The sequence below is a fragment of the Zonotrichia leucophrys genome, chromosome 10 (genome assembly GCF_028769735.1).
Source record: "Zonotrichia leucophrys gambelii isolate GWCS_2022_RI chromosome 10, RI_Zleu_2.0, whole genome shotgun sequence".
Taxonomy (NCBI): Eukaryota; Metazoa; Chordata; class Aves; order Passeriformes; family Passerellidae; genus Zonotrichia; species Zonotrichia leucophrys.
Genome location: NC_088180.1, coordinates 11,250,432 through 11,274,264, shown reverse-complemented (window position 1 = coordinate 11,274,264; position 23,833 = coordinate 11,250,432). Strand labels below are relative to the sequence as shown.

Below are 23,833 nucleotides of genomic sequence, written 5' to 3'. Positions count from 1 at the left end.
AAAGGACATTACCATCCTAAATAAAAACAAGAATATGCATAAATTCACTAAAGTCCAAGCTAGGGCCTAAAATCCTGCCTGGCCCTTGAGGGGTAGGAGCTCTGTAAGCTGATGTGTACTTAGCACACTTCTCCATCATTTCCCTTTCAGTAAGTTCTTATAAATTTAACTTCTATAGGAACAAAGTGAAAGGGGGTAAGCAATGATTTAAATGGAACAAAGATTTCATCCTAGACACTACAATATGCAAATAGGTCTGCAATTAAAGACCTTCTATCTGTTTGGGAAAGGAGTCATAAATACATTAAATGAAATTGCTGCATTTTCACTCCACATGCAGAGGCAGGGATGGAAACAAAGGCATTCATTTATACAGGAAAAAAAACCCACAAACAGAGCCCAGCTGAATCACTTCCATTTTTCCAAATAAAGCTCAAAGAGTAATTGCATGGGTTTAGAGTCAAGGTGATTCACCTCACAATTGCACTCACTTTTTTCCATGGGGGGCCCTCTATTTTAATAAAATAAATAATATTAATTAATAAAATAAATAATATGAAAAAGCAGAAAAGACAACACACCTATCCTTAGTGGATCACCAGGTGCCACAGTGACATTTGTACCAATCCCAGATGCCATCAGGACACGCTTCCTTCTGCTTCCCTTCAATAACTGAGTGTTATTCCCTGCAAGTCTTTGTTCTGTAACACAGTGCACAAAGATCTCTTCTGAGCAAGAATTAAATCATGATGCCAAAAAACATTTCATATCCAAATATCCAGCATGGTAGACATGAAGCAGAAAGTTAACAGCAGTTTGGAATTCTTTAGGATCAACTTCATTTATGCAGTTAAATTATCAATCTCATAAACTACATGTGTACAGGGAAACAGAAATTATTTATGTTAGTGCAAGTTTCTGAATAATTCAATAAATCAATATATTTATTGAATTTGTTAGAAAAACAAGCCTGTAAGAGTATAAAAACAAGACTTACAGGATGTATTTCCTGTTGATCATGACAACATTATTTATTATTTCACTGCACGCAAAAATTGTAAGAAAAAGAATTTTCTCAGTGGAATCTGGCCAATTCCTCTGTTCCATTAGGTAGAATTATAACAAAAAGTTATCAAAGAAAAAAGAACATCTTTTAAAATCTCATTATGCATGGAGATAGCAAGATGAATGCAGAGACAAATGCCCATCACTATAGCAACTCCTCCTTTTCCTCATATGCTGAAAGAATAACTGCCAAAAATGTGGGCAATCTGTCAGTAACACACAGTTCTTACCACTTAGTCAACATTTCTGTTTTAATGAATGTACATAACATCTATGTCTCTCCTTCCAGAAGGGTTTAAATCTTTTGCTATATTCTAAATTCTCTGGGTCATTTTACATTGGCTCAACACTTCTCCTCAGTGTGTGATTTCTGCACAAAGCCTCCTGCCTGTCTGTAAACACCAGGGCAAAAAACTCTCCACAAAACCACGCTGAGGCCAGCTCCACAGGCAAAGGACTGGTTGCCTTGTCCAGAAGGCAAAACTCCTTAGGGAGTTTTATTGGAAAGGCTGCACAGACTTTGTGCTACTGCTGGTCTGGCCCTGATGAAGCAAGCAAGTCCTGTAGCCAAGCCAAAAATCTGATGGCACATTTCACAAAACACTGAGCCACTGCAATCTCTAAGTCCTGACAGCAAAAGTCCTCACATTTCACTGCAGCCTTGCACAGCCAAAAACTTGCAGAATTTGGCCCTCTCCTATCCACCCCAGATTTATATGAGCTAATGTCACATCACCAGGAATTGAAACAAAATTTAGACTCTTGTGAGCAATACTCCAGTCACATCATTATAATAATGCTCCTCTCTGGAACATCTGAAGTTTTGATGTACTCCAGAAAAACTGAAAGCAGGAAGGCAGCTTCAGTCTGCACTCATCCTCACACAGAGACTCTTATTCTGTCTCTAGAGCATCCTCTTCAGCCAACAGCCCCAAACATCCACAACCTGCCCTGGGTGTGTGCCCAAGAAAGGATCTGTGTGGCAGGACTGGTCACGGGGAGCTCAGCTGCACTTTGCACAGCAAAGGGGTGGGAGAGCTCCTCTCTAGAGCCAAAGGATCCAATGACTGCAGGGATTTGCAAGGCATGATTGCATTATACAGAACTATATTATTAACCTACTTACAACAGAGGTATCTTGATGGAATTTTTTCTTTACATTTTCTATTCTGAGAGTTTGAGGTTCATAATCAAATTTTTTTCTTTTCCACTCCCCTACATTTTATTAGCCTCTATAATTAAAAAAAGTGAACACCAACCCCCCAAACCAGTCTTTGCCTTCATTTTCCTGTGTTTCCCTGAAGATTTTCTGAACACTCAAGCCTGCCTTGTGTCTCTAGTTAGAAGCATTGGGCTCACTGTAACACGACAGTGGATTTAGTTCCTAATGGGTCAGGTGGTTTAAGATTGATTATTTGTCACCTGGAAGCAAGGAGATGGAGCAACCTTGAAGTCACAAGTCAAACCATCTGTACCTAGATCCACATTACAGGAAACACAAAATACAGAACACATCCAAGGGGATCAGATGAAATCAAAAAGTTCAAATTTCCAATAAAGTGTTAAATATGCCCCCAACTATTTTATGGTCGAACTTTGATTATAAATTGGCTAACTTTTGTTATCAGTAAGGAATTCTCATTTAGCACTTACCAGTTATGTGGAGAACAGATGCAGCCTCAGCTTTTCCAAGAGCATTGGTTGCTCTGCAGGTGTATGTTCCTGCATCTCGGGAGGAAACATTGCTCAGAAATAAAGAGCCATTCAAAACCAAGGAAGAATTTATTTGTAAAACATCCTTCTTCTTCAGCCATGTTACATTTGGTTTGGGAACACCTTTAAAATGAAAATAATTAAATGATTTATTGTGAGACATAACAGAAAGTTTGTGTTGCTAACTGCTACCATAGCATTCAAGAACCGTGAGCTCCTTGGTCATTTCACAGAGTGAGAAAACTCAGGTAACAATATTGCAGTAAAACAAGCAGTTTTCACACTCACAAGAAAAAATCTCAATTGTGAGCCCTATTAATAATTCATCATCCCACTAAAAATAAATCTCAAGGGTTAAATTCTGCAAGTCCAGCTCAAAGACAGCTTTACAGACTGCTACCAGGCCTACAAAAGCAATGTGCTCACACATCTCACTCAAAGATGTGAAACCACTAAACCCAGCCAGGACCAGCTGATGGAAAGATCTGTACAGTACCTTCTCATTCAGCCTGCCTCCCACAAGGAAGGACGGACAGAAGAGAGGAAGGAAGATTAAAATTTTAATCAAAAAATTAGGAAAAATTTGGGATAACATTATTTCTTTTGAAGAAAAAAAATTAGAAAATACATGTGGCTAATTCATGCCAAAATAGTTGTGACAACTTCTCCAAGTTGCAGATGTGATCTGAACAGCTTGTAATGACAGAGGGTGAAGGAACAGAAAGAGTATTAATTTCATTAATAATGAAAAGAGGAGTTCTCCTGTTAAGCAATCTCAGTTACAGTGGTACAGAAGCTGAAGGTCTACCATCATTGCTGCTACAGTGCTTGAACTCTGAGAGCCTCAGCTCTTGCAGATAACTTGTAATTTTCAATTTTAATCAATAAATTACGTTGAATGCTTATTTTTAATGAAATTATTTTTCCACTGGCACACTACCAGTGGGAAGACTGTTTTATTTTCCTCAAATACTTGCCTTTAAAAAGAGATTTTGCAAGTCGGCAAATCAGACACTTCATTGATGTGCTCTGGTTGAGCTGCTGCAGCAGAAATGCTCTTTCCAAGTTCCAAAATCCCGGGGAAGCCACTGGGTAAGTTGGCACACGTGGCACACTGAGCAGCCACAGATGTGCACCAAAGTGTGGGGATGGGACAAGTCACAAATGGAAAAAATCTCTCACCTGAACCCTTTTTTCACTAAATAAATTGGTCAGTGCTCACTGAAGGCCCCTCAGCTAGGTTCTGCTGCAGGAGCTGACCCCAATGTGGGACATTTGGAAGCTGCAGCCATCCTGAATGCTAATTCAGGCTCCTCTCCTCACAGATCATTGTGCAGTATTACTTTACAGATGATGTCTTCATGATGTGGAATGGCCTTTAGGAACAACTTTAACATTTCAATCACTGGCTTAGCACTTCCAATGCACACCTCAAGTTTTTCCTTTGCTGTAATAGGAACCAGACATATTTTTTGGAAACTGCTATTTCACTGAAGGAAAAAGCTCCCCCCGCCATTTTGTCTAGAAAGGCAGTGGAGAGAAACACTCTGCGTAATCACAGATTTTATTCTAGACAATTTAGCAGCTGTTCTGTGCTTTTAAACTCATGTAGAACTGTGTTTTACCGAATAAAGCTGATTAAAACAAGATCTGCAGAGTGCACGGCGGTCCGAAAACCAAGTTGTTTTTCAAGTTTCTAGAAGAAGCTTTATGCCACTTTGAAAAAATCCATCTGGAATTAGGATGAGGTCTTGGTTTAAGGGTCTTTTTTCCATTTTACCGAGATTTCTGGCTAAAGTGTATAATTCTCAGACATTTTTCCTTTACAGTGTTATTTCCACAGCCATTCAGGCATATATACTCACTCTGCAGATGGGCTGAGGAGGTGGTGTGAGGATCTGAGCTGTTTTACTCTCAGACCTAGAGGTTTGCAGCCAGACTGCCCTCACTGGCACCAAGGCCCAGCAGGCCAATCAGAGCCAAAAAGGAGCTGAGATGGGACTGGAGTAAAAAGGTTTAAAGGCAAATTCCACAAAACACAAAAACGTTTGGAATGGTTCAAATTTAAACTTTTAACCTGAGCCTCTATCAAACATCAGTGCAATATCACCTCATGATAGTCCTCCCTCTGCTCTCATGACAGCATTCAGGAGTGTAGCTCATTCCCAGGATTTAACTGAAGTCAAATATTTTTCTTCCAAACGCTTTATATCCTAGAGCTGTCCCAGAAAAATTGCCATGTCTCTATTCTTCTATGTGTGCCTCATTCAGAGACATGCAGAGCCTTTAAAAATGTGAACTGGAGTTCAGCGTGCAGAAGACATCTGCAGAATAGTTTTGCCACTCATTTTAACTTCAAAACTGGGTATCTGTCACACACCTTAAACTCAAGTTATAGCAAATGATTCCTCTTTCTTTCTCCAAAGAGGTCTATTTGTTTCTCTTTGGGGAAAACAAGTGAGTAATACCACACACACAAGTAAATCGGGCCATTACTCAAGTGAATAATGTGAGCACACAAACATAAATTGTAGGTCTGAGGAGAAGTGCAGACAGAGCCCTGCACCAGAGGCCAGCAGCCAGCCCGGCTGTCATGCACCAGGAATCCACCCAGGCCATCCTGGGGGTGCTGGCACTGGGAGATAGACAGTGGGAGGGGGAACCCATGGAAAACAAGGGTTAAATACAATGTGTGTGAGGGGGAACCCATGGAAAACAAGCAGTTAAATAGAATGTGTATGAGGGGGAATCCATGGAAAACAAGCAGTTAAATAGAATGTGTGTGAGGGGGAACCCATGGAAAACAAGCAGTTAAATAGAATGTGTGTGAGGGGAAATCCATGGAACACAAGTGTTAAATATAATGTGTGTTAGGGGGAACCCATGGAAAACAAGGAGTTAAACAGATCACACTAAAAGCACCACCAGTGCTGTGCACACTGCTGTTTTCCAGCAGCTGATGTTACATGGACACCCTCAGGGTGCTCCCATTGAGGGGAGATATTTAAGCTCAAAACAGCAGTGGGAATAATCACAACACCCCTGCACTGTATGTCAGCCCAAACTATCAAGGAGTAAGATTTTTATCTAGGAGTTAATTATTGTTAGGTGAACTGTGTGCTGAGCCCCTCTGAGCCGGCCTCTTCACAAGCATTTTGAGGACCCTTCAAGATTTTGCATTTCACGGTTCCATTTCTTTCCCCACCTCTGCATTACATGGAAACCAATTCACTGTCTGAGAGTGAGACTGGGAAATATTGGACTGTGTGCTTAAGAGCAACTGGTATTTGTAATCAAGCTCCTTTCTCTGACCTCTTCACTGGTTTTGGTTAGGTTGCCATTAACAGAATTAAGGCAAATGCTCAGACTGAGTCCTAAGCTAAGGGGAAGAAAAAAAGATTGCTTTAGAGAATTCAGGGACCTATTACACACTAGAGAAGAGCATGAAGAGAGGAGAAGAGAGGAGGACTCTGCAGCCAGGACACAGGTTAGATTTCTTTGCCAGAAATCTAACCAGGGCTTCTAACCCTGCCTTTCAGGGCAACCCAAAACTGTGATAAAATGCTTTCAGAGTTGGGCATCCAGAGAGACAAAGTAGAGAAACCACTCAGAAAAAAGGCTGATACCTCCTAATAGACACCCTAGAAACAGATTAAAGAAACAAAGCTGGAGAAAAAGACATCCCTACAGTCCAGCTCCTTCACATTCTTGGGCAAAGCAGTTGCAAGCATTTCAAGCCCTTCTGGACAGATTCACTTTATCTTTACGTTCCTTTGGCCAGTGAAAAATCCTTTTCTGCTGTGTGTCTCATGAGAGACAGAGTTCTTGTTTATATTTTCATTTCTGGAATTCCTATCAGGAGAAACTCCTACTCTTAGAGGACACTTAGGAAAACTAGCTTTAGGTGTGCATTTAGTTTTTTGCTTTGGAGTACCTTGCACAAAACTCCCATCTCATAGCCCATCACAACCCCAGCATGCAGTCAGCTTTAGCACATTTCAGGTGCAAAATCTTCCATTGTGCAGATTTTCAGTGCTACTTCTTTAGAAACCAGATTTCATATTTACTGCTCCTGAGATAAGATTTCCCTTCCCTACTGGCATGCAGCTCTGCACACTGAGCTGGGTCTCAGCTAGGAGCTCCTGGGAAAGAGCAGTCAAAGTACACAATTCCCACATTCCTCTTGGGACAAGGCTCTTCCAGGCTCTGGTGTGAAAAGTACCAATTTTCCTACACAGAAACTGCAGGATCAAGTTCAAGCATACCATCAAAACCAAGAAAAAGTTCAATTTTTTCTCCTAGGCAAGTAGTTAAGGCCTAAACCTTCTGTTTTATCCTTTAGAACTCATGTAAATAAAAACCTACGAGTTTTAAGCAGTTTTCACAATAAAGGAGAAACAAAACTAAGCAAAAATAAGCCAAAACCAAGTTGTTGCTATTGTTTCCCCTTCCCTTAAAGGGGCTGAAATTACTCTTAAGCTTTGGGCCATATTTGTAGGAATTCATAGAGGATTTTGTCCTGTGCACAAGGTCGAATTTTACTGCAGATGCTTGACTCTTGCTTACTTAAAGATTGATTTACACAGGGATGTTAAATAAACTAAAATAACTCCCATGCTGTCTTCAGGAGCATTTGTTCATTACAGAATTGCAGCAAGAACAGTCACAAACTGAATAATTCCTGGTTTGATCCACAGAGAGTAGGAAAAGGGGAAGGAGAAAGAGGCAAGAGATGGCCTGTAGCCACCTTTGTGTCCTTCCTACCCCATCTCCATGCAGATGCAGCTGAGGATGAGCCCAAAGGCTCAACTCCCCCAAACTGCCAAAGGCTCAGAATCCCCGAGCGCAGTAAAGATCCCAGGGGTTCTAATGGGAGATCTGTCACTGGATCCAGAGAGCAGCACAATCCAACAATTATATCCTACAGCTCCAAGTCAGGAAATCACTTAGGCATGAGACTAAATCCATCCCTATCAGGGAATGCAATTAAACACATACTTAAAATTCAGGATGGCTGTAATTGTCCTTCATGAACAAAGATGCATTCCTGAACTCAGGCCTTCTTAGTTTTCAAAAAAACCTTGAAAATGCAAATCTTACTCTTACAACGGATCTAAATCCTCTTAAAAAGTTCTTCTATAGACCTAAGTGGCTATAAAACTTTAAAATTAGTTTAATCTATTTTTCTGACCTCAAACACAGGTTATTTTCCACTAGCACTGGAGCAGCTCTACAATACTCAATGTTCCATGAAAAAAGTCATTTTCCACCATGAGTGGCCCTGGGACAGCAAATGTTATGGAAAAAAACTCTAGCTCCGGATGGGACTGCAAAACACATGTTTAAAAAAAGAGAAAAAAAGGAACCTGCACTATAGGGTGCCCTTAAAATATTCAGTGTTCAAAAACAAATTTCCTCCAACCTTGAAAGCCCTGTGAAATATTACACACCATAAAAACCTTGGCCTACTAACTACCTGCTCTAAAACACTGGATATGTCTTCAGAAATTTCTCCCCCAGCTACGTAGGATCTCATAAAGTATTCTGAGTTTCCCATTCAAGAGCAAGGCAGAACTGTGCTGGCACAAAGCACATTTTGCTGCACTTCACAAGAACTTTGCCTTATTCAGGGGCTAAATTTACATGTCTGCCTTTCAGAGGAATCAGTTCTGGGTCAGCTATACCCACACAATGAATGCCACCTGATTTTTATTTACAATACACCCCCTAACACCTCCAGTGCACTGAGCACAACCTACACAGCAACTGCACCCACTGCTACACCTTTGTGTTTCCTCCAGCAGAATTCTCAAACTGCCTTTATATTCATCTGAGTTATGCTTGGGCAATCAGCTTCCAGTGAACCCTAAAGAGCCTAAACCTGCTGTTACTGAAATTACCTGTATGAACCTTGCCAGCTTCACCAGGAACACACCAGCATGGGGCATTTTGGCACTCAGTGTTACCCCCAGCCTGCCCTCTGACTCTGCCCCTTCTCTGGCAGCCTTTCAAAGCCTCTCCTGCTTCCCACCAGCCTTGCAGCAGCCCCTCTTCCTAGGTGGCAGCAGCATCTGGTAGGATTTAGGTATTCTTACCAACATCTGGTGACCTCCTCAGACAGGTTCCCAAAGCAAGACCCCTTCCCACCCCACTCCTGAACCTCTGTCAGGTTCTGTTTAGCTCTCTGGCTGTCAAAGAGAACTTAATCTTTTTTCCAGCTGGAGAAGTTTAAGGCTAATATTTTTCAAAATCAGGCATTTAAAATAAGGCAACTATTATTTAGCAGCTAATGACTGCTAGAGTGAGTTCTGCAGTGAACCCCCAACAAAGACTTGGTTGGTGTGCATCAGGGCACTTCCACAATCCAGCACTGTTAGCACAGACTGGTTTACCCAGCTGATGTAATTATATAATTACACTTTCACTTCACTGAATAACAGTGCTGCATCACCAGGGATCACACTTGATCATCAGATGCTTGTCATCATAAAATAGATTCATACACATGGACTTCAAAAATATGATTTTATCAGAAATCAAAGCACTATACAAGAATTGCTATTCTTAGTTAGACCAGAAGTCCACTTAACTGTGCATTTTCTCTCCAACAATGGGCACCTGGGGATGTGTAGGCAGAGCAAAAAAATCATGTCACTTATTGAATAACCCTTCTTCAAAATACCCTCCAGAAGTAGTCTTTAGCTCATGCCTGTTTCCCCTACTGCTCTTCTCTCTACCTCTTCCAGCACTACTGCGTCATTTTTGAGATGAGGTCAGCAAGTTGCAAACAGGATTCACCACAGTTTTAAAGAATGGCCCATTTATATTTTCTATTATTTCATCCATTCCTCTGCCATTAGTTTTGGTTTGGACAGCACCCAGCAGGCATGCTGGTGTTCCATGGAGCTCAGAACCATGCACAGACCTTTCTCTGACTGCCACATGCACTTGTCTGCCTTTAATGTTATTTGTTCTATATATGTGCATTTATTCTGCAAATATCAGCTTTGAACATCCTTTGAGCTCATCTAGCTTTTAAATGTTACTTGTGTGATCATCCTGCTGCAACTCTTTGGAGGGGGTTTTAGATACATTAGCCTTTATAAATCTATATTCTTCACAGTTTCAGTCAACTAACTGATCACATTTCTTCTGAGAATTTTTATAAAAATGTTGAGCATCAAAGATCCCAAAACAGCCTTTGGGGCACCCCACTCTCTCTTCACTGTAAATTTAACCACTTGTTCCTCTCAGTTCTTCAAGCAGGTGCTAACCACGGAGGCAACCTCTTCCTTTTTGTAATTAGAATTTGTTAAACTTGGCCTAGGCAACTTCTCAACAGCTTTTTGCAGACTGAGGTAGTAAGTATTGGAAATTGTACTTTCCTCTAACACAATCCATCTTAACTCTTCCTGAACTAGAAATTTAAAGGAATTTTTTTTTCAAATTAGCAAAGCCATGAGAGGAAAAAAAGAATCAGTGCTGCAAACAATTTCAATTTATGGATTTCCCTCACCTCCCTGAGGCTCTGTCTGCCAAAGAAAGGAATGGAAGGCCTCAGGAATGTGTTCGTATAGAGACCTGATGGGTACCAATGTCCCAAAAGACACCCAATGTGTGTTTGGATGAGGGTTGCTTTGGACTGTGCAGTCAATCTTGCCTGGACCCTCAGCCCATACTGCCCATAGTATTGGCAAAGTGTCAGGTATTGTCCCCAGGCACACCCTTCAGTTCAGTGATATCCAAAGGGATTCAGTTTTCAGGTTCCCAGACTGTTACAAGACAAAAAGCAAAGCACAATTTAGCTTTTGAACATCTTTCAGTCCTTCCTGCTTAATCCTGATCCCAACAAAAACTCTAATGAAGAAGCACTTAGTGTAAAAAGCATAAGAGCAAAAGATTTTCCTTCTATTATACTAATTGTAAATACTGTCATTCCTTCCTCATAAAATAAATCTGTACACACTTCTTTAAACTTTTGAAATCGATTATTAATATCCTTTAAAACATACAAGAAAACCTAAAATAAATGAGGAGCCAAAATCTTATGCATTAAACTTCTATATTTCCTCACTGACATCTTCTAAAGGGGTTAAGCATAGAAGACAAAGAACAGCATCACAGTTACATTTGGAATGGTGTGGGTAAATGAAGCAACAGATGGAAAAATCCAAATCTTGATTTTTCTGGACCTGTTTCAAGTTCCAACACTGACAGCAAATACTTGGTCCACCTTTGTGAAAATCCTGTGCAAAAAGATACAACAGGGTTTGTGTGTTTCTCACAATTTTTTATCAGTATGTTATTATTAGAGAGCCAAAATGTATTAGTAGGAATGCAGAATTTGGATGAAGGTGCAGATTCTACTTTTCAAGGCCTGTGTGTGCCAAGATATTTCAGAGCTGCAAAAAGAAGTGTAAACAAAGTCAGCTCAGTGTGTGTCACTTCCCTGCTCTCACCAGCAAGCGGCACACAACGCACATTTTATTCACATTTCCTCTCTTCCCTCTATTCTACTTCAACTCAGAACTTTCAAAGTTTTTACAATAAATGGAGTCTGACAGTTTTAGTTTATTTTAGCAATAATCACAAGACGGTTTTTTTCTGCAAATACAATAAATGTTATCCAAGAGCAATTTGGAGCAATCAGTATTGATATTTATACCATGTGTGTTGATTGAAAAGCTCTTGGCTGTAAGAATGGAATATGAATCTACCCAGAATGTATGAATATCTTCTAACGTATGCACGTGTGGGAGCTATAAAAGGGAGTTTATTATAATTAGTGGAAAAATAGTATTGTATAAACTAAAAAGAGAAAAGAACAAGAAACCTTCAGTTTGTACAGTTCAGCTAACTTTTCTTATTCTGCTCTTTGATGCTCTTCTGTTTACTAGGGCACATTCAGAAATTCAAAGGGCTTTTTTCAATCTTAATGTGATTTTTGGAGTGTGAGAGAAAGGCTTTCAAAAGGACAAAAGAACCAAATTAAAAAAAAAACAAAACAAAACATTGTACCCACAGGGCCAACGCTGCACAAAATATTAAAGTTTACATCTTCAATAGGTCAATTTCTTTGCAGAAGAAACTATGGATTGGACAACTCAAAAATCTCCTTTAGGTTATTCATTCTACAGAAAAAACCCTCAGAGGTCACTGCAGCCAAGAAATTTAAAAGTAATAATTCTGCTACTAGCATGGCACTGATACTCTTCACGCACACAGACACTTTATTCATTACATGCCTCTTCTTGTGGAGAACTGTTCTTGGGGCTAGCAGGACTCCCAAAGACCAGATGTGACACCGGTGAGAAATCTGCATGACTAATGTCTGTGTGGAAGGATCCTGAATAAACTCCTGGCAGAACATGGAGAGCACAAAGGTTCATCCAGGGCTGTTTCACCCAGTGAAACTCCCAGGGCAAACCCATCCTCTGCAGAGCAGTCAGGAGGAAGGGCAGCGAGGAAGAGGTGCTGCAGATCCAGCCTGGCTCTACAAGAAGGGCTCTCTTATCATTACTTTTGCAGGTCAGATCATCCACATCATCTTTTACCAGCATTCACAATGAAGTTCTCATCCTCCTACACTGCAAATGGCCACATTTTTAGGTCCCACCCATCAGACAAACGTATCAGCATAAGGTGCTATTAAATTCAATCTTCTGAAGTCAGTGGTTTATTACTTTCCATTAAGGAAAGAAGAACAGGAAAACTCTGCTTACATCATTGCAAAAGTTTTTCTGCTTCTAGACTTAGTGACATTTTAAGACATGCAAGCTCTATTTTATTCACAAACAGTAATACTTACTTCCTTGGCAGTGACAGGAAATAAAGCAATTAGATAAATCATTTTTTAAGTCAACACTGGTGTCTCAGCATAACTAAAGTTTGGCTCACCAATATATACAATTCTAAAGCATTTGGAAATCTACAGTCCCATGTGAAAATATTAATTTATATTTAAATTGCTAACTGCTTACCCATCCTAACAATATTAATATTAACAGTGTGACATGAACTCTCTGCTGAATTTGAGATGTAGGTCAGTTATACAAGGAGTTGCCAAACTATAGCTGGAAAATATTACTTCATCAAAGAATTAGCCTTGGTACAACAGTGAATAGCAGAGCCACATGTCCTAATACATGTCAGCCTGGCGCCACTATTGTATGCAGAGCTATTTGCATATATATATTTCTATCACTACCCTGGTTCAGTATCAACACCCACTGATATGCATTTCCCAGCACATAAATGTGAGCAGCACACACTGGCTGCTCTGAGGTCGTTCTTTGCACTCCCTTGCAACCTTCGTGGTTATTTGCACTTTCACACATCATCTTCACAAAAGGCTGAGCTCAGCTTGTTAAATGTTTGACAGAATATTGCTGCTGTGACTGAAATATTACACTTGAAACCTCACAGACAGCAATGGTAAGATTAAAAAGAAAATAGGTACCTTTCCAGCAAAGGGTTAGAAAGTAAAATGCAGCAGTGAACTGCTTAATGCATGTTAATTCTGATTGATATTATTCTTCCTCCACAGATGTTGAGCTAGAAAATATCTGTATTCTCTCATAGCTCGGCACTTTCCTTTGTTTCCTCACTGCAGCTGCAGACTGATGGATCTAAAAGGTGAGTTCACTTCACCAGCAGGTTTAAAGTTCTATTAGGCTACGGCTGGAGATTTCATTTTCAGTTTTAACAATAGTCTAGACAGATGTGCATCTCCAACAGGGGTAAGGAAAGTTCTTTGATGAGCAAGTCAGCTGGGCATGCTCGCTATTGCAGCAAGACACCCGCTCACCCTGGTGGGCTTTAAGCTCTCTAGTGGAGCCCTAGACCATTTCTTGGAAAGAAAGCCCATTTAGGGAAACCCTGAACCTACAAATGTGTATGTGAATTGAAGTGACAGGCTGAAAATAAATAGGACTCTTGTTGGTGACATGCCTAATAAAAAAACCATTCATGATCAATGACTTTCAGCCTTCACTGGTAATTTATTTCAAGATATAAGATAAATTTCTGATTCCAACATTACAAGCAACATCACTGCAGTTCTCACTTACCTTTCACTGGACACTCAATCAAAATATTTGCTCCAATTCTTGCCATGATTGTACCTCCAACAACTGCTGAGAAACTGCTGGCTTCCAGATTCGTCATATTTAACACAGAGGACAAGATGACAGGCACCTCTTTGAAATGAAAGGGATAGTAAAGCTTTATTTAACTTCTAAACATAAATCTTTTATTTAAAGTCATCATGTTTGGAACAGAATGCAGTCTGCAAAGCAGCAGCCAGAAAAGACAGGTGGGACAGATACAGGCAGACTGAGTTCACACCTGCTGTGGTTTTAAAGCAACAAGCCCATCTTACTGCTGCCTATTAAATCAGGCAGACTTTCATGGATTGCCAGTAAAAGAAACTATTTCATATTGCAGTGGGCATGGGTGCTTATATGCATATATTTATACACACATATGTGTCTATGTATATATGTATATATATATATATATATATGTTTGTGTGTGTTTGTGTAAAAGCCTGGAATGCCACTGTTTTATGGAATGCCACTGTTTTTTGGAGTGCCACTGTTTTACCTGCATGCAACAGCAGTGATGTTTCCATATCAAAACCAGAGTCATTAACCACCAGGCATCCATAGGTACCAAGCTCCTTTTGAGTAGGATTCCGAATCTGCACTCTTCCAGTGGTGTCCAGGATCACCCTGCACAATAACCGAGGAAATACAAGGGTTTCAACCCTGGGACAAACCCAGCTGAATGCCCTTGCAAGAGTTACAGATAGAGCAGCAAAGCTCCTTTTTAGGAGTTTGCAGAGCCAGAGCAGCACAGGCAGCCCCAGCTCTGCCTCCTCTCCAGGAGCACTCAGGGATACACACAGAGAGGATTGTGCACATCTCCTTCTCCTACTACAGGGCTGTGTCCTACTTCCAGCCCTGGGAAGGGCAGTGAGTTTGCTACCACAAACCAGGATCCCCTGGGCACAAAAGTGTGAATAAATCAGAATACCACAATTAAAAGTATTAGGCTTGGCAAGAAATCGATCTCTCCGGACCAGGCTTGGTTTTCAGCAGGACTGGGGAATTCACAAATCTATGGCCTGATCTGACTTTCAAATTACGATGAGGTTGGGGTTGTTGGGGCTTTTTTAAAATGTCACCATTGAAGGTAAAGTTTTCCACCAAAACCTCACAGGTGTCTTGAGTACCTTGCTTGTCCTCTGAGGAGGATCACAGCCTGGGGAAGAGGCTGAAAATAACAACTTTTCTCCTCTGTTACGTTTCTTAGCACTAAGTTACATGACTTGCCATACACTCAGCACATCCCAAAAACCTGCAGCTGGTGTTTTCCCACACTGAGTACATTTACATAATAGATTAACAAAAAATAATATTAAAAATACTTGTATCTCAACAAAACAAGCCACCTCATGCATGGCTCAAGTTGATCCCTTTACAAACCTGACAGATAAAGAACATTTACCTCCTCACACTCTTTCAGATGCAATGCTATTAACATCACTTTTGGGTCCACATACATATATGTAGATTTGTGTATAAGAAACCTTACTAGGAAAAAAATTATGAAGTAAACCTACTTTGCTTAATATATGTCTTAAGAGCAAGAATATCAATCTGGGCTGAAATTAGGAAGCAAACATACTCGTGAATAAACAAGACACCATCATGTCCACAAAAATTGAAGTATCACTTGCTACAAATTGAAGTATCACTTACTACAATTGCTTTTCCATTGAAAATGATGCACATTTCACAAAATAAACATAACTGGTGTTTATTAACTGGTGGGAGCCACATGATTCCAAAAACATTTTCACTTTTTAAAATGGCTTAGTTTGGGTGTCTTTGCTTTAATTGATAGCTCTGCAGAAGTATATTTTTCTTGGCAGTGCGTTTAATCAGTTAAATATGTTGAGAAATATCCAAAAGCGTCTTTATCATTTCTGAACCAGTTTTTTCATTACTCAAGAGCTAGCTATAATTCCAAGAGGCTCACACACAAAGTTAATGTTAATATTACCAGGTGAGCTTCTAATTTATCAGCACTGAAGTAGAAGTATTTGCTCAGGCTTGAGCAAATATCTGATTGTAACAGCTTGCTGTACTCATTTGTCAATCTCAAATGTGATGGTAATACAGGTTCTTTATTATTCTGAATTTCACTGTCCTCAACGGAAATATTTTGAAGTATTGAAAAACATCCATAAAAGCTCATATTTTTCTTTTTCAATTGAAGTTATGCAGCTCCAGTAATACCTAAATAGTGTGTTAAAGAATAGTGTGGGTACCATTAATATTTTCCCTTCTTAAAATAAGTAAGAGCTAAGACTTCTTTTCATCTATACCATGGCAGATGTTTTTAATGTGTTCCTACTGCATTTAGTATCTGAACAAATCCAATAGCCTCCCTAATTTGAGGGTAAATCTGCTCTTTTTCTGACACAGCTGAAATTATTAAAGCAGATCAAAAAATACAGCCAGGACATCCAAAACACTTCACCTTATAAAAATAGTAAATCGTCCTATGTAGTATCCTGGAAATGGCCAAACACTTGGATGTCAGTAAAGCCAAACAACGTGACAGACACTTGAAAGAATAAAAATAAATTACTTAACTAGAAAGATGGCAGGCCCAGTGGCCATGCTTATCTCATTTTCACAACAGTATGTTCTAATATTGCACAGCAGGGTGGATTTTTTCCATCGACAGTGCCATAGTAAGTCATTCAAAAGTAAAAGAGAAGCTATTTACTTACTTTGCAGAGGCTTTTAATGTCTCGCCATCTTTTGTCCAAGTATATTTCACTTCACTCATACCAGCTGTTTCACACACTAGATTGACAGCATGAGTATTCTTGGTCAGAAAAACAGTATTTCCAATTCGTACAGTTACTGTTTTGTTGAAGGAGACTTGAGGAATTTCCTTTTGCCTCATAATAACTGGAACCTTCTGGTCAAACATTAACTTATCGACCGCTTTTGTGCTGAAACGTTCGGATTCGTTTGGCAATTTGCTTGGGAGTTTCGAGGAAACTTTCGCATCCTGGGCCCCCTTCCATTTTTCAGCAGCTGGTTGTGGATGCCTGGATAATTCAGCAATCAACTGGAAGATGAGTTGGGACGCCAGATCATCGCTGACTTCTCCAGTTTCAATGAGCTGGCTCATGTTCCTCATAAGCTCCTCGAACTGAGCCGTGTCCATGCTGTAGGCACCCTGCAGAACTGCAGCCTCCAGGCGCTTGTTCCTGAACTCCCGAGAGCTGAACTCCTCTGCTGAATTGCTCCCAAAGCTCCCGAGGTTCCTCAGGAAGGGCTGATCATTGACTTGCCTGTCGCCCAGGTAGAGCTCGTTCTTCTTGCTCCACATCTGCCACATTTTGCTCATCTTGTGCCATTTGGCCCCGAGGCTGTTGGCCTCGTTGTGATCTGGGTGGCTGGGCTGCTTTTGGGGGGCTGGGGGCTCGATGAGCCTGTTGTCAGTCCCGATGAGTTTGAGCACAAAGGTCTCATGCACAGAGCCCGCGATGCACCGGTACACGCCGATATCCGCAGCCTCCAGTGAGTGGATTTTCAGCGAGCCTGACTTGGTGATGCCAAGCCTCTTGGAGTTTTCTAAGCGCTGCCCATCCTTCTCCCAGCGGATAAGGGACTTCTGGAACCTTCTCACAGGGCACTTAATGACCACAGAGGTTTTTGGGAGTAGGTAGGCTCGGCTTCCGATGGTAAAATTAATGCGCTTCTCCGGCCGTGTCTGAATGTAAACCCGGTGAATGCTGACAATCTGAGGTCCATGGGCAGAAAACTTCGCTGGAAGCTTGGGCTTGATCTCTGCAAGAAAACAATGTGTTGAAAAGCATCTAGTCATTGGCAGTCATGCTTACAAAATCTGCTTTTCACAGAATGCTTGAAAGAGCTTTTCTTGACTTTGTTCAAGTCAGACTGCAACACACAGAGCTTTTATCTGAGTCACAAAAATGCAAAAATATGAACAACATGAAACCATAACATTCCCTTGCTTTGGCCAAGAATTCTATTGCTTCTTCTCAAATCTCCTAACAATAAAAGGATCCAGACAACATATACCTATGTGAAGGAGGTAGATAGTGATCACATATATGAAAGGGTATGTACACATACTATAGATTACTCCATGTATATGCTCATATTCCAGTTATATTTCCTACTGCTGCCTCAGAAAGGCTAGGCATGATGGAAATGAAAAAAATGGAATTAAAAAAATGTGAACACATTATCACTTTCCCCACATTTGAGCACTGTTGAGTGCAGAATGACCTAAATAAAACAAAATCTATCCAAAATGTAAGGCTCCCCTTGACTCTTATTTAAAATGTTGGCTGGCTGTGCTGGTTGCCTGAGTCAAGCCAAACTGATAGCAGTGCAGGAGGTGAAAGAAACAGTCAGTGAAGACACAGCACATGCAACAGGCAAAGCCACCCTGTAATCACACGCTGAGGGTAATTCATTAGGGTTGAAAGATGAGTTGCTGACAGTATTGTGCCAAGAAAGCAGGGAGGGAAGCGAGGGAAGAGAGAAATAAGGCAGAATTTTGAGAGGCTGAATAGAGTGATCAGATGAATTACAAAAGCAGGCAATAACAGCATAAAGCTTTGTGCAGGCTGGGTATAGAGACAAAGGGTATTATGAAAATCCTCCTGCACTGAACTGCAGGCACCTGGACACTGGAAGGTTTCTAGGGAGCTGCCTGGATGAAGATGTTGGAAGGTGTCATAGACAACTTTTATGAAAAATCCTTTCCTTAGGATTTTTCCTCCTGAGAAGCTGAGAGGCCTCATGAACAAAATGTAAATAATGGTTATCTGCTGCTGTGGAATGCAATAGGTAGATCTGTGATTTGCTCATGTTAGTTTGTTTGTAATGAATGGCCAGTCACAGTCAGCTGGCTTGGACTCTCTGTCCGAGACAGAAGCTTTTGTTATTCATTCTTTCCTATTCTATTCTTAGCTAGCCTTCTGATGAGAACCTTTTCTTCTATTCTTTAGTATAGTTTTAATGTAATATATATCATAAAATAATAAATCAAGCCTTCTGAGACATGGAGCCAGATCTTCATCTCTTCCCCAATCCAAGAACCCCTGTGAACACTGTCACAGGAAGGTTTCTGGGGAGCTGCCTGGATGAGGATGCTGGAAGGTTTCAAGGGATCCACCTGGATGAAGATGCTGGAAGGTTTCTGGGGATCTTCCTGGGTGAACAGCCCTATGGCAGGCTTTCCCGGCAGAGCTGGGCGGCACAGGGGTGTTTTGCATGCAGAGCTGTGGATGCCGCTGTGCTGACTCAGCGCTGGCGCAGCAGTGCCCGCTCTGATCAGCGGAGCGAGCCTGGCCGGGAGCGCCGGGCAGGACGGACAGAGCACGGCATGAACAGGGACACACACACATCCCGAGCCCTTCCAGATCGGCCACACGGGAAGGGTCGGGAAACAATGCTGCTGGTGCTGGAAAACAGCCCCGCTGTGCTCGGTGACCCAGAGCTTTGGTATGTGATGGAGAGAAAGTTCAGAGCCCGCAGAAAGGAGCTGATGGCCAGGAAATGGACACAGGGATCAAAACATTTCTCAGCTCGTCTGAATCTGAAATCTGCTTTTCCACTTGGGAGGTACTTAAATAAAAAGACAACTAGGCTGATGGCACAGAAATGATACCCGAAAATCTGTGTATACATGTGCTCCAAATATGCTGTGAAGAAATAGGTGAAAAGCTAAATGCTTCAAGCATTCAATAAGTGTGTACACTATAGGAACTACTCCCTGGAGTGCGTTCTTATGCTTATAAAACAAAATGGTTATTTTCAATGTTTTGGGTAATGAGTTCAGACCTGTGGGGATATCATGGTTTCATAATTACACAGCTTTTAAATGGGCATTTGTTATCCAGACACAAGGTTCCCTCAACCATTTCACATGGTACAACAATTAAATTGTTTTAGGCATTCAGTTTACTAAAATTATTAAAGTAGCGTCCTGTTTTTAATAAGTTATTGGGCCCCAAATATTTCTTTTCAGGGAAGCGTTCCAGTATTAAATACTCTACTTCCAAAACCCAACTTACAGACACAGTAAGTGTAACTTTAAACACACAAATTAAAATACTTCAGGCTGTGGTCTGTTTACACTAGTTATTCCAGCTTAGAATTAAACCCACTGCATACTTATAAATATGTTAACAAGTCTCATCCATTTCATTTCTTTAAAAAAGACAGACCACTAACTCTCATTAGCAGCTCAACACTGAAGGGTGTGTGTGTATTTTTACTGGTGACTGGTGAGCAAGGCTGAGAGTGAAACAAAGTTCAGAGTTGTGGATGGCAGGCCATATAAATATATAAGGTCACATGAATGTATGAGGCCACATAACTTTGCATCCTCTAGGTCCTTACTGTCATTCAATCTTGCAGCTGCTGAGGTAATGGACTGTTTGGGAGGGTAAAGGTAAATCTTATGGAATATGTGCTGGAGCCTTTGGACCTCATTATCACCTGATACAAATCCATCTGCATCTGTGACCTGTAATGGTCCTGAACAGCTTCAGCTGGGTTTCAGATCCTGGTGACCTCAGGGCTAGACTGGTGTTATTTCCTATTTCTCAGAGCCCGGAGTCAGGAATGTTTCTACTTAATAAGCACTCCTAAGTCAGAAAACAGCTACAATTACCAGTCTCAGGGTAAAAGATTAAGTCTAAAATGACTCAGCATTGTCATGAGACAGTAAAAAAGGCATTCATGTGAACCACAGAAGCATCATCTTGAGGAGGGAGATTTACAAACTGCTCTCCAAGGCAAGAACCCCCAACAGCACCCACACCACACTGCTCCTCACCCGTCCACATTGCTCCTTGTCCTACAGAGGAGATGTGGATGCAGAGGAGATGCCTCCTGCACGTTCCTGGGACTCCAGAGCCTGCTGCTGTCCCAGCCCTGGCTCCTTCTGCAAGACCCAAGCAGGAGCTGCAGGTGTGGAGCAGCCTCACGCCTTCCCTCCTGCTGCACTGAGAGAATCCCCAGGCAGATCCGAGCTGCAAAGGCTCCCCTGCTCCACAGAGTGATGGGAATGCAGGGAGAGGACAGTAATTCTCTTTATGGCTTCGATCTGCTCCCATTCTGGCCAGAGTTGTTCCCTCTGCAGCCCCCTGGGCTGCTCTCTAGGCACCGTGCTGGAAGCTGACATGCTGACATTAATATCAGTCTGAACCAAGCAAATTGCAAAGCAGCTCCACTGCCATTCAACTATCCACAATTAATTAAATTCAGATAGATATGCAACTCAAAATATTTTACTAAACCTTATGCCAAGGACATTCCTGAAAGTCCACGGGGCTTTATTTAAGTGGAGTTTTGAACCTCAGGATTTTGGCATGTTAATCTGAAATGCAGGCCAGGAAAAGAATTTTCATATTATGTATGAATTAGTAATTATTCTATTTATCATGTTGTTTTGTGAATAATTTTTAAAGCAAAGCTTCAAAATGTATGAAGTAGCTATTTCTTCACAACACTGTGAGTTGAGTCAAAACATGGTTATATCTGACCTGTGATCAGAACCAGGCCATTGATAATGGCTTTTTGTTTTCCCCCAGCCCAAAACTAAAAACTCTTTTTTTTCCCTGTCCTCTCAGCCCCCTGCTCCCCAAATCTGCAAACCAATACTCTCCATTAGAAAGGAAGGGGAGCACAGGTTCACACATAAGGAACCTGCATCTATATCTGCCTATTCTGAATTAGCGTATGCAATTGAACACACTCTGTATCACAGAGGGTTTTCCATCACTGTCAAACAATTAGTGCAACTACCATCAGTATCATAACCCAATTGTGCCCAAATTGTACAATTTCCACAGGCAATCCTTCTGAAAAGATTCTTATATAGACAGTTATAAAACATCAGATTTTTCAAATAATGTCTGTATTGTCACCACTCTCTGTGCAGCTAATGAGGCCAAGATTGTAATTTTTACAGGGAGAGATAGAAATTATACCTAAAATTATCACTGGCACAAAGTGTCAGGTTTTGAATTCCACCATGTTAAGCAAAATGTCCAGTGTAATACAAACATACAGAGAAAAGACAAGGCAGAACTGGACTCTTATCTTTTCTAATGTCCTTTGTAATTTATGTTAAATTTATTAATTTTTCTCTTTTTTTTTTTCCAGTTAGAATAGTGTAAATGATAAAGGAAAAATCAGATCAAATGGTGCATAAGAGTGAAGGTGAGAGATACGCACCATAATATATATTCAAAAACTACTTCTTGAGATCATAACCTTTGTTTTTGAGTGGTAGAAATAAAAATAAAAGCAATCCTGTTATTACTGGTATAGCAATTATGACACCCAGTCAGTGCCAAGTTATGTTGTGATAGTGTAGGGAGATGAGTGAATTAATGTGCATGCAGATTTCTCTTTATAAATAGATCATTCCAAATCAGCAAGGAACCAGATAAATTCACATACTTACTGTTGCAGGCATTCATCTGACAAGACCTTACAAGCAGGGAAGGAGACAGAGCACTGCACATCGATCCATTTAATGTGACATATTGGCCCTTTGCTGTGAGGTTTTGGCAGGCAAGTTTCCTTCTCTGGATTCCAACACCACAGCTTACTGAGCACTGTGAAAGGAAGGATGCAGTCAAGCTAAACCTGGTGCTCCACACCACACATGCTAGTTTTAAACTAGTTTGTTTTTTGGTAATTTTCTTTCAATATTTTTTAAAATTTTTTTTAGTTCTGAAAGAGTACACACACTCTACCTCATAAGAATCCTGGTGTTATCTAGTTATTAGACTGATTTATTAGTTATTAAACTCTCTCCACTTTTCCAGGCAATAAGAATATAAGAGAGACAGTTTTTCCAGCAAGCAAGTAACGAATTAAAGTAACATGACAGTGTTTATGCCCAGCCATGGGCTAAACAGAGCAATGAGATCTGGTACCTGAGAGAAACCACTTGGCAGCTTCTAAACAGTCTCTGGCAAGTCTCTCAGCCCTCTCTCTGAGGTTGTATTGCATGAAACTGTAATTGCAGCTTCGAAATTCAATTTTCTAAATAATTTTGAATGGGGAGTAGTAGCAGGTTTGCATTAATCAGGAAAGGAGGAGGATGTATTCCAAAATAATGCAAAGATTTGCTTTTTGGAAGCTGTACCATGAAATTATTGATAGCAAACATGTCTGGTAGAAAGCCTGCAAGTCCCCCAGTGACTGAAGCACTGTGATCAGCCTGGCTGCAGGCTGGCATGCAGAGTTTAGTTCAGGACAGGCTTTGTGACAGCTTCTGCTGCCCTGGCAGCTCCAAACAGCTCATTTCCCCAGGCAGAAACCTTCAGAGCTTATGTTATAATGGAGGGCTTTGGTTCACCATTACTGAGGTTTGCTCACCTTGGACCATTCCCCAAAGACCAGCTGAGGAGGACAATCCACTTTTGCACAGGCTTTACTAGTTGGCAATTTGGGTTCCTGGCAGGTGTCATCAGGGTGTTTCAGGAAACTCCCATCTGTCAGCAGCTGCTTACAGGACACCCTGCGGCTCTGAACGCCCCCTCCGCAGGTACGCGAACACTGAGGAGGAGAAGAATAAACACAGCATTTACACCTGCACGGACATCTGTGCTCCTGAAAAATGACATCTACTTCCAAGGAGAAATCAAGCAGCATGGAAAATTCAGTGCTAAAATAGTTAATCTATTGGAGATGTGAACTGGAGTTCAAATGTCAAACATACTATCTGAATGCATGGAAGTAGCAGAAATCTTAGAGAAAAACATGCATCTTATGCATAAATCTATGTCATGAATATGTTAATAGGAGGAGGAGGAGGAGGAAAAGAAGGGAAAGGGAAAGAAGAAGGGAAAGAGGAAGGGAAAGAGGAAGGGAAAGAAGAAGGGAAAGAAGAAGAAGGTGATTGTGTTTAGAGAGCATAGGTTGAGAGATGATCTGTGCAATAACAGGTATCCAGCCTTCTGAGATCCTAA

At 40.9% G+C, this 23,833-nt stretch overlaps 1 protein-coding gene across 5 annotated transcripts in view; it reads right to left on the bottom strand.

The window, feature by feature from the left end:
- ADAMTSL3 (ADAMTS like 3) overlaps positions 1-23,833 on the bottom strand; it is a 174,702-nt gene that overhangs the window by 9,243 nt on the left and 141,626 nt on the right. For all 5 annotated transcript variants that reach the window (XM_064722091.1, XM_064722092.1, XM_064722088.1 and 2 more), the window contains 7 exons: positions 23,241-23,420; positions 22,318-22,471; positions 16,583-17,654; positions 14,383-14,510; positions 13,848-13,976; positions 2,719-2,901; positions 582-701 (listed from right to left, as the gene is read on the bottom strand). In XM_064722091.1, coding sequence (XP_064578161.1) covers positions 582-701; positions 2,719-2,901; positions 13,848-13,976; positions 14,383-14,510; positions 16,583-17,654; positions 22,318-22,471; positions 23,241-23,420 — 1,966 coding nt within the window. The remainder of the gene's footprint in view (positions 1-581; positions 702-2,718; positions 2,902-13,847; positions 13,977-14,382; positions 14,511-16,582; positions 17,655-22,317; positions 22,472-23,240; positions 23,421-23,833) is intronic.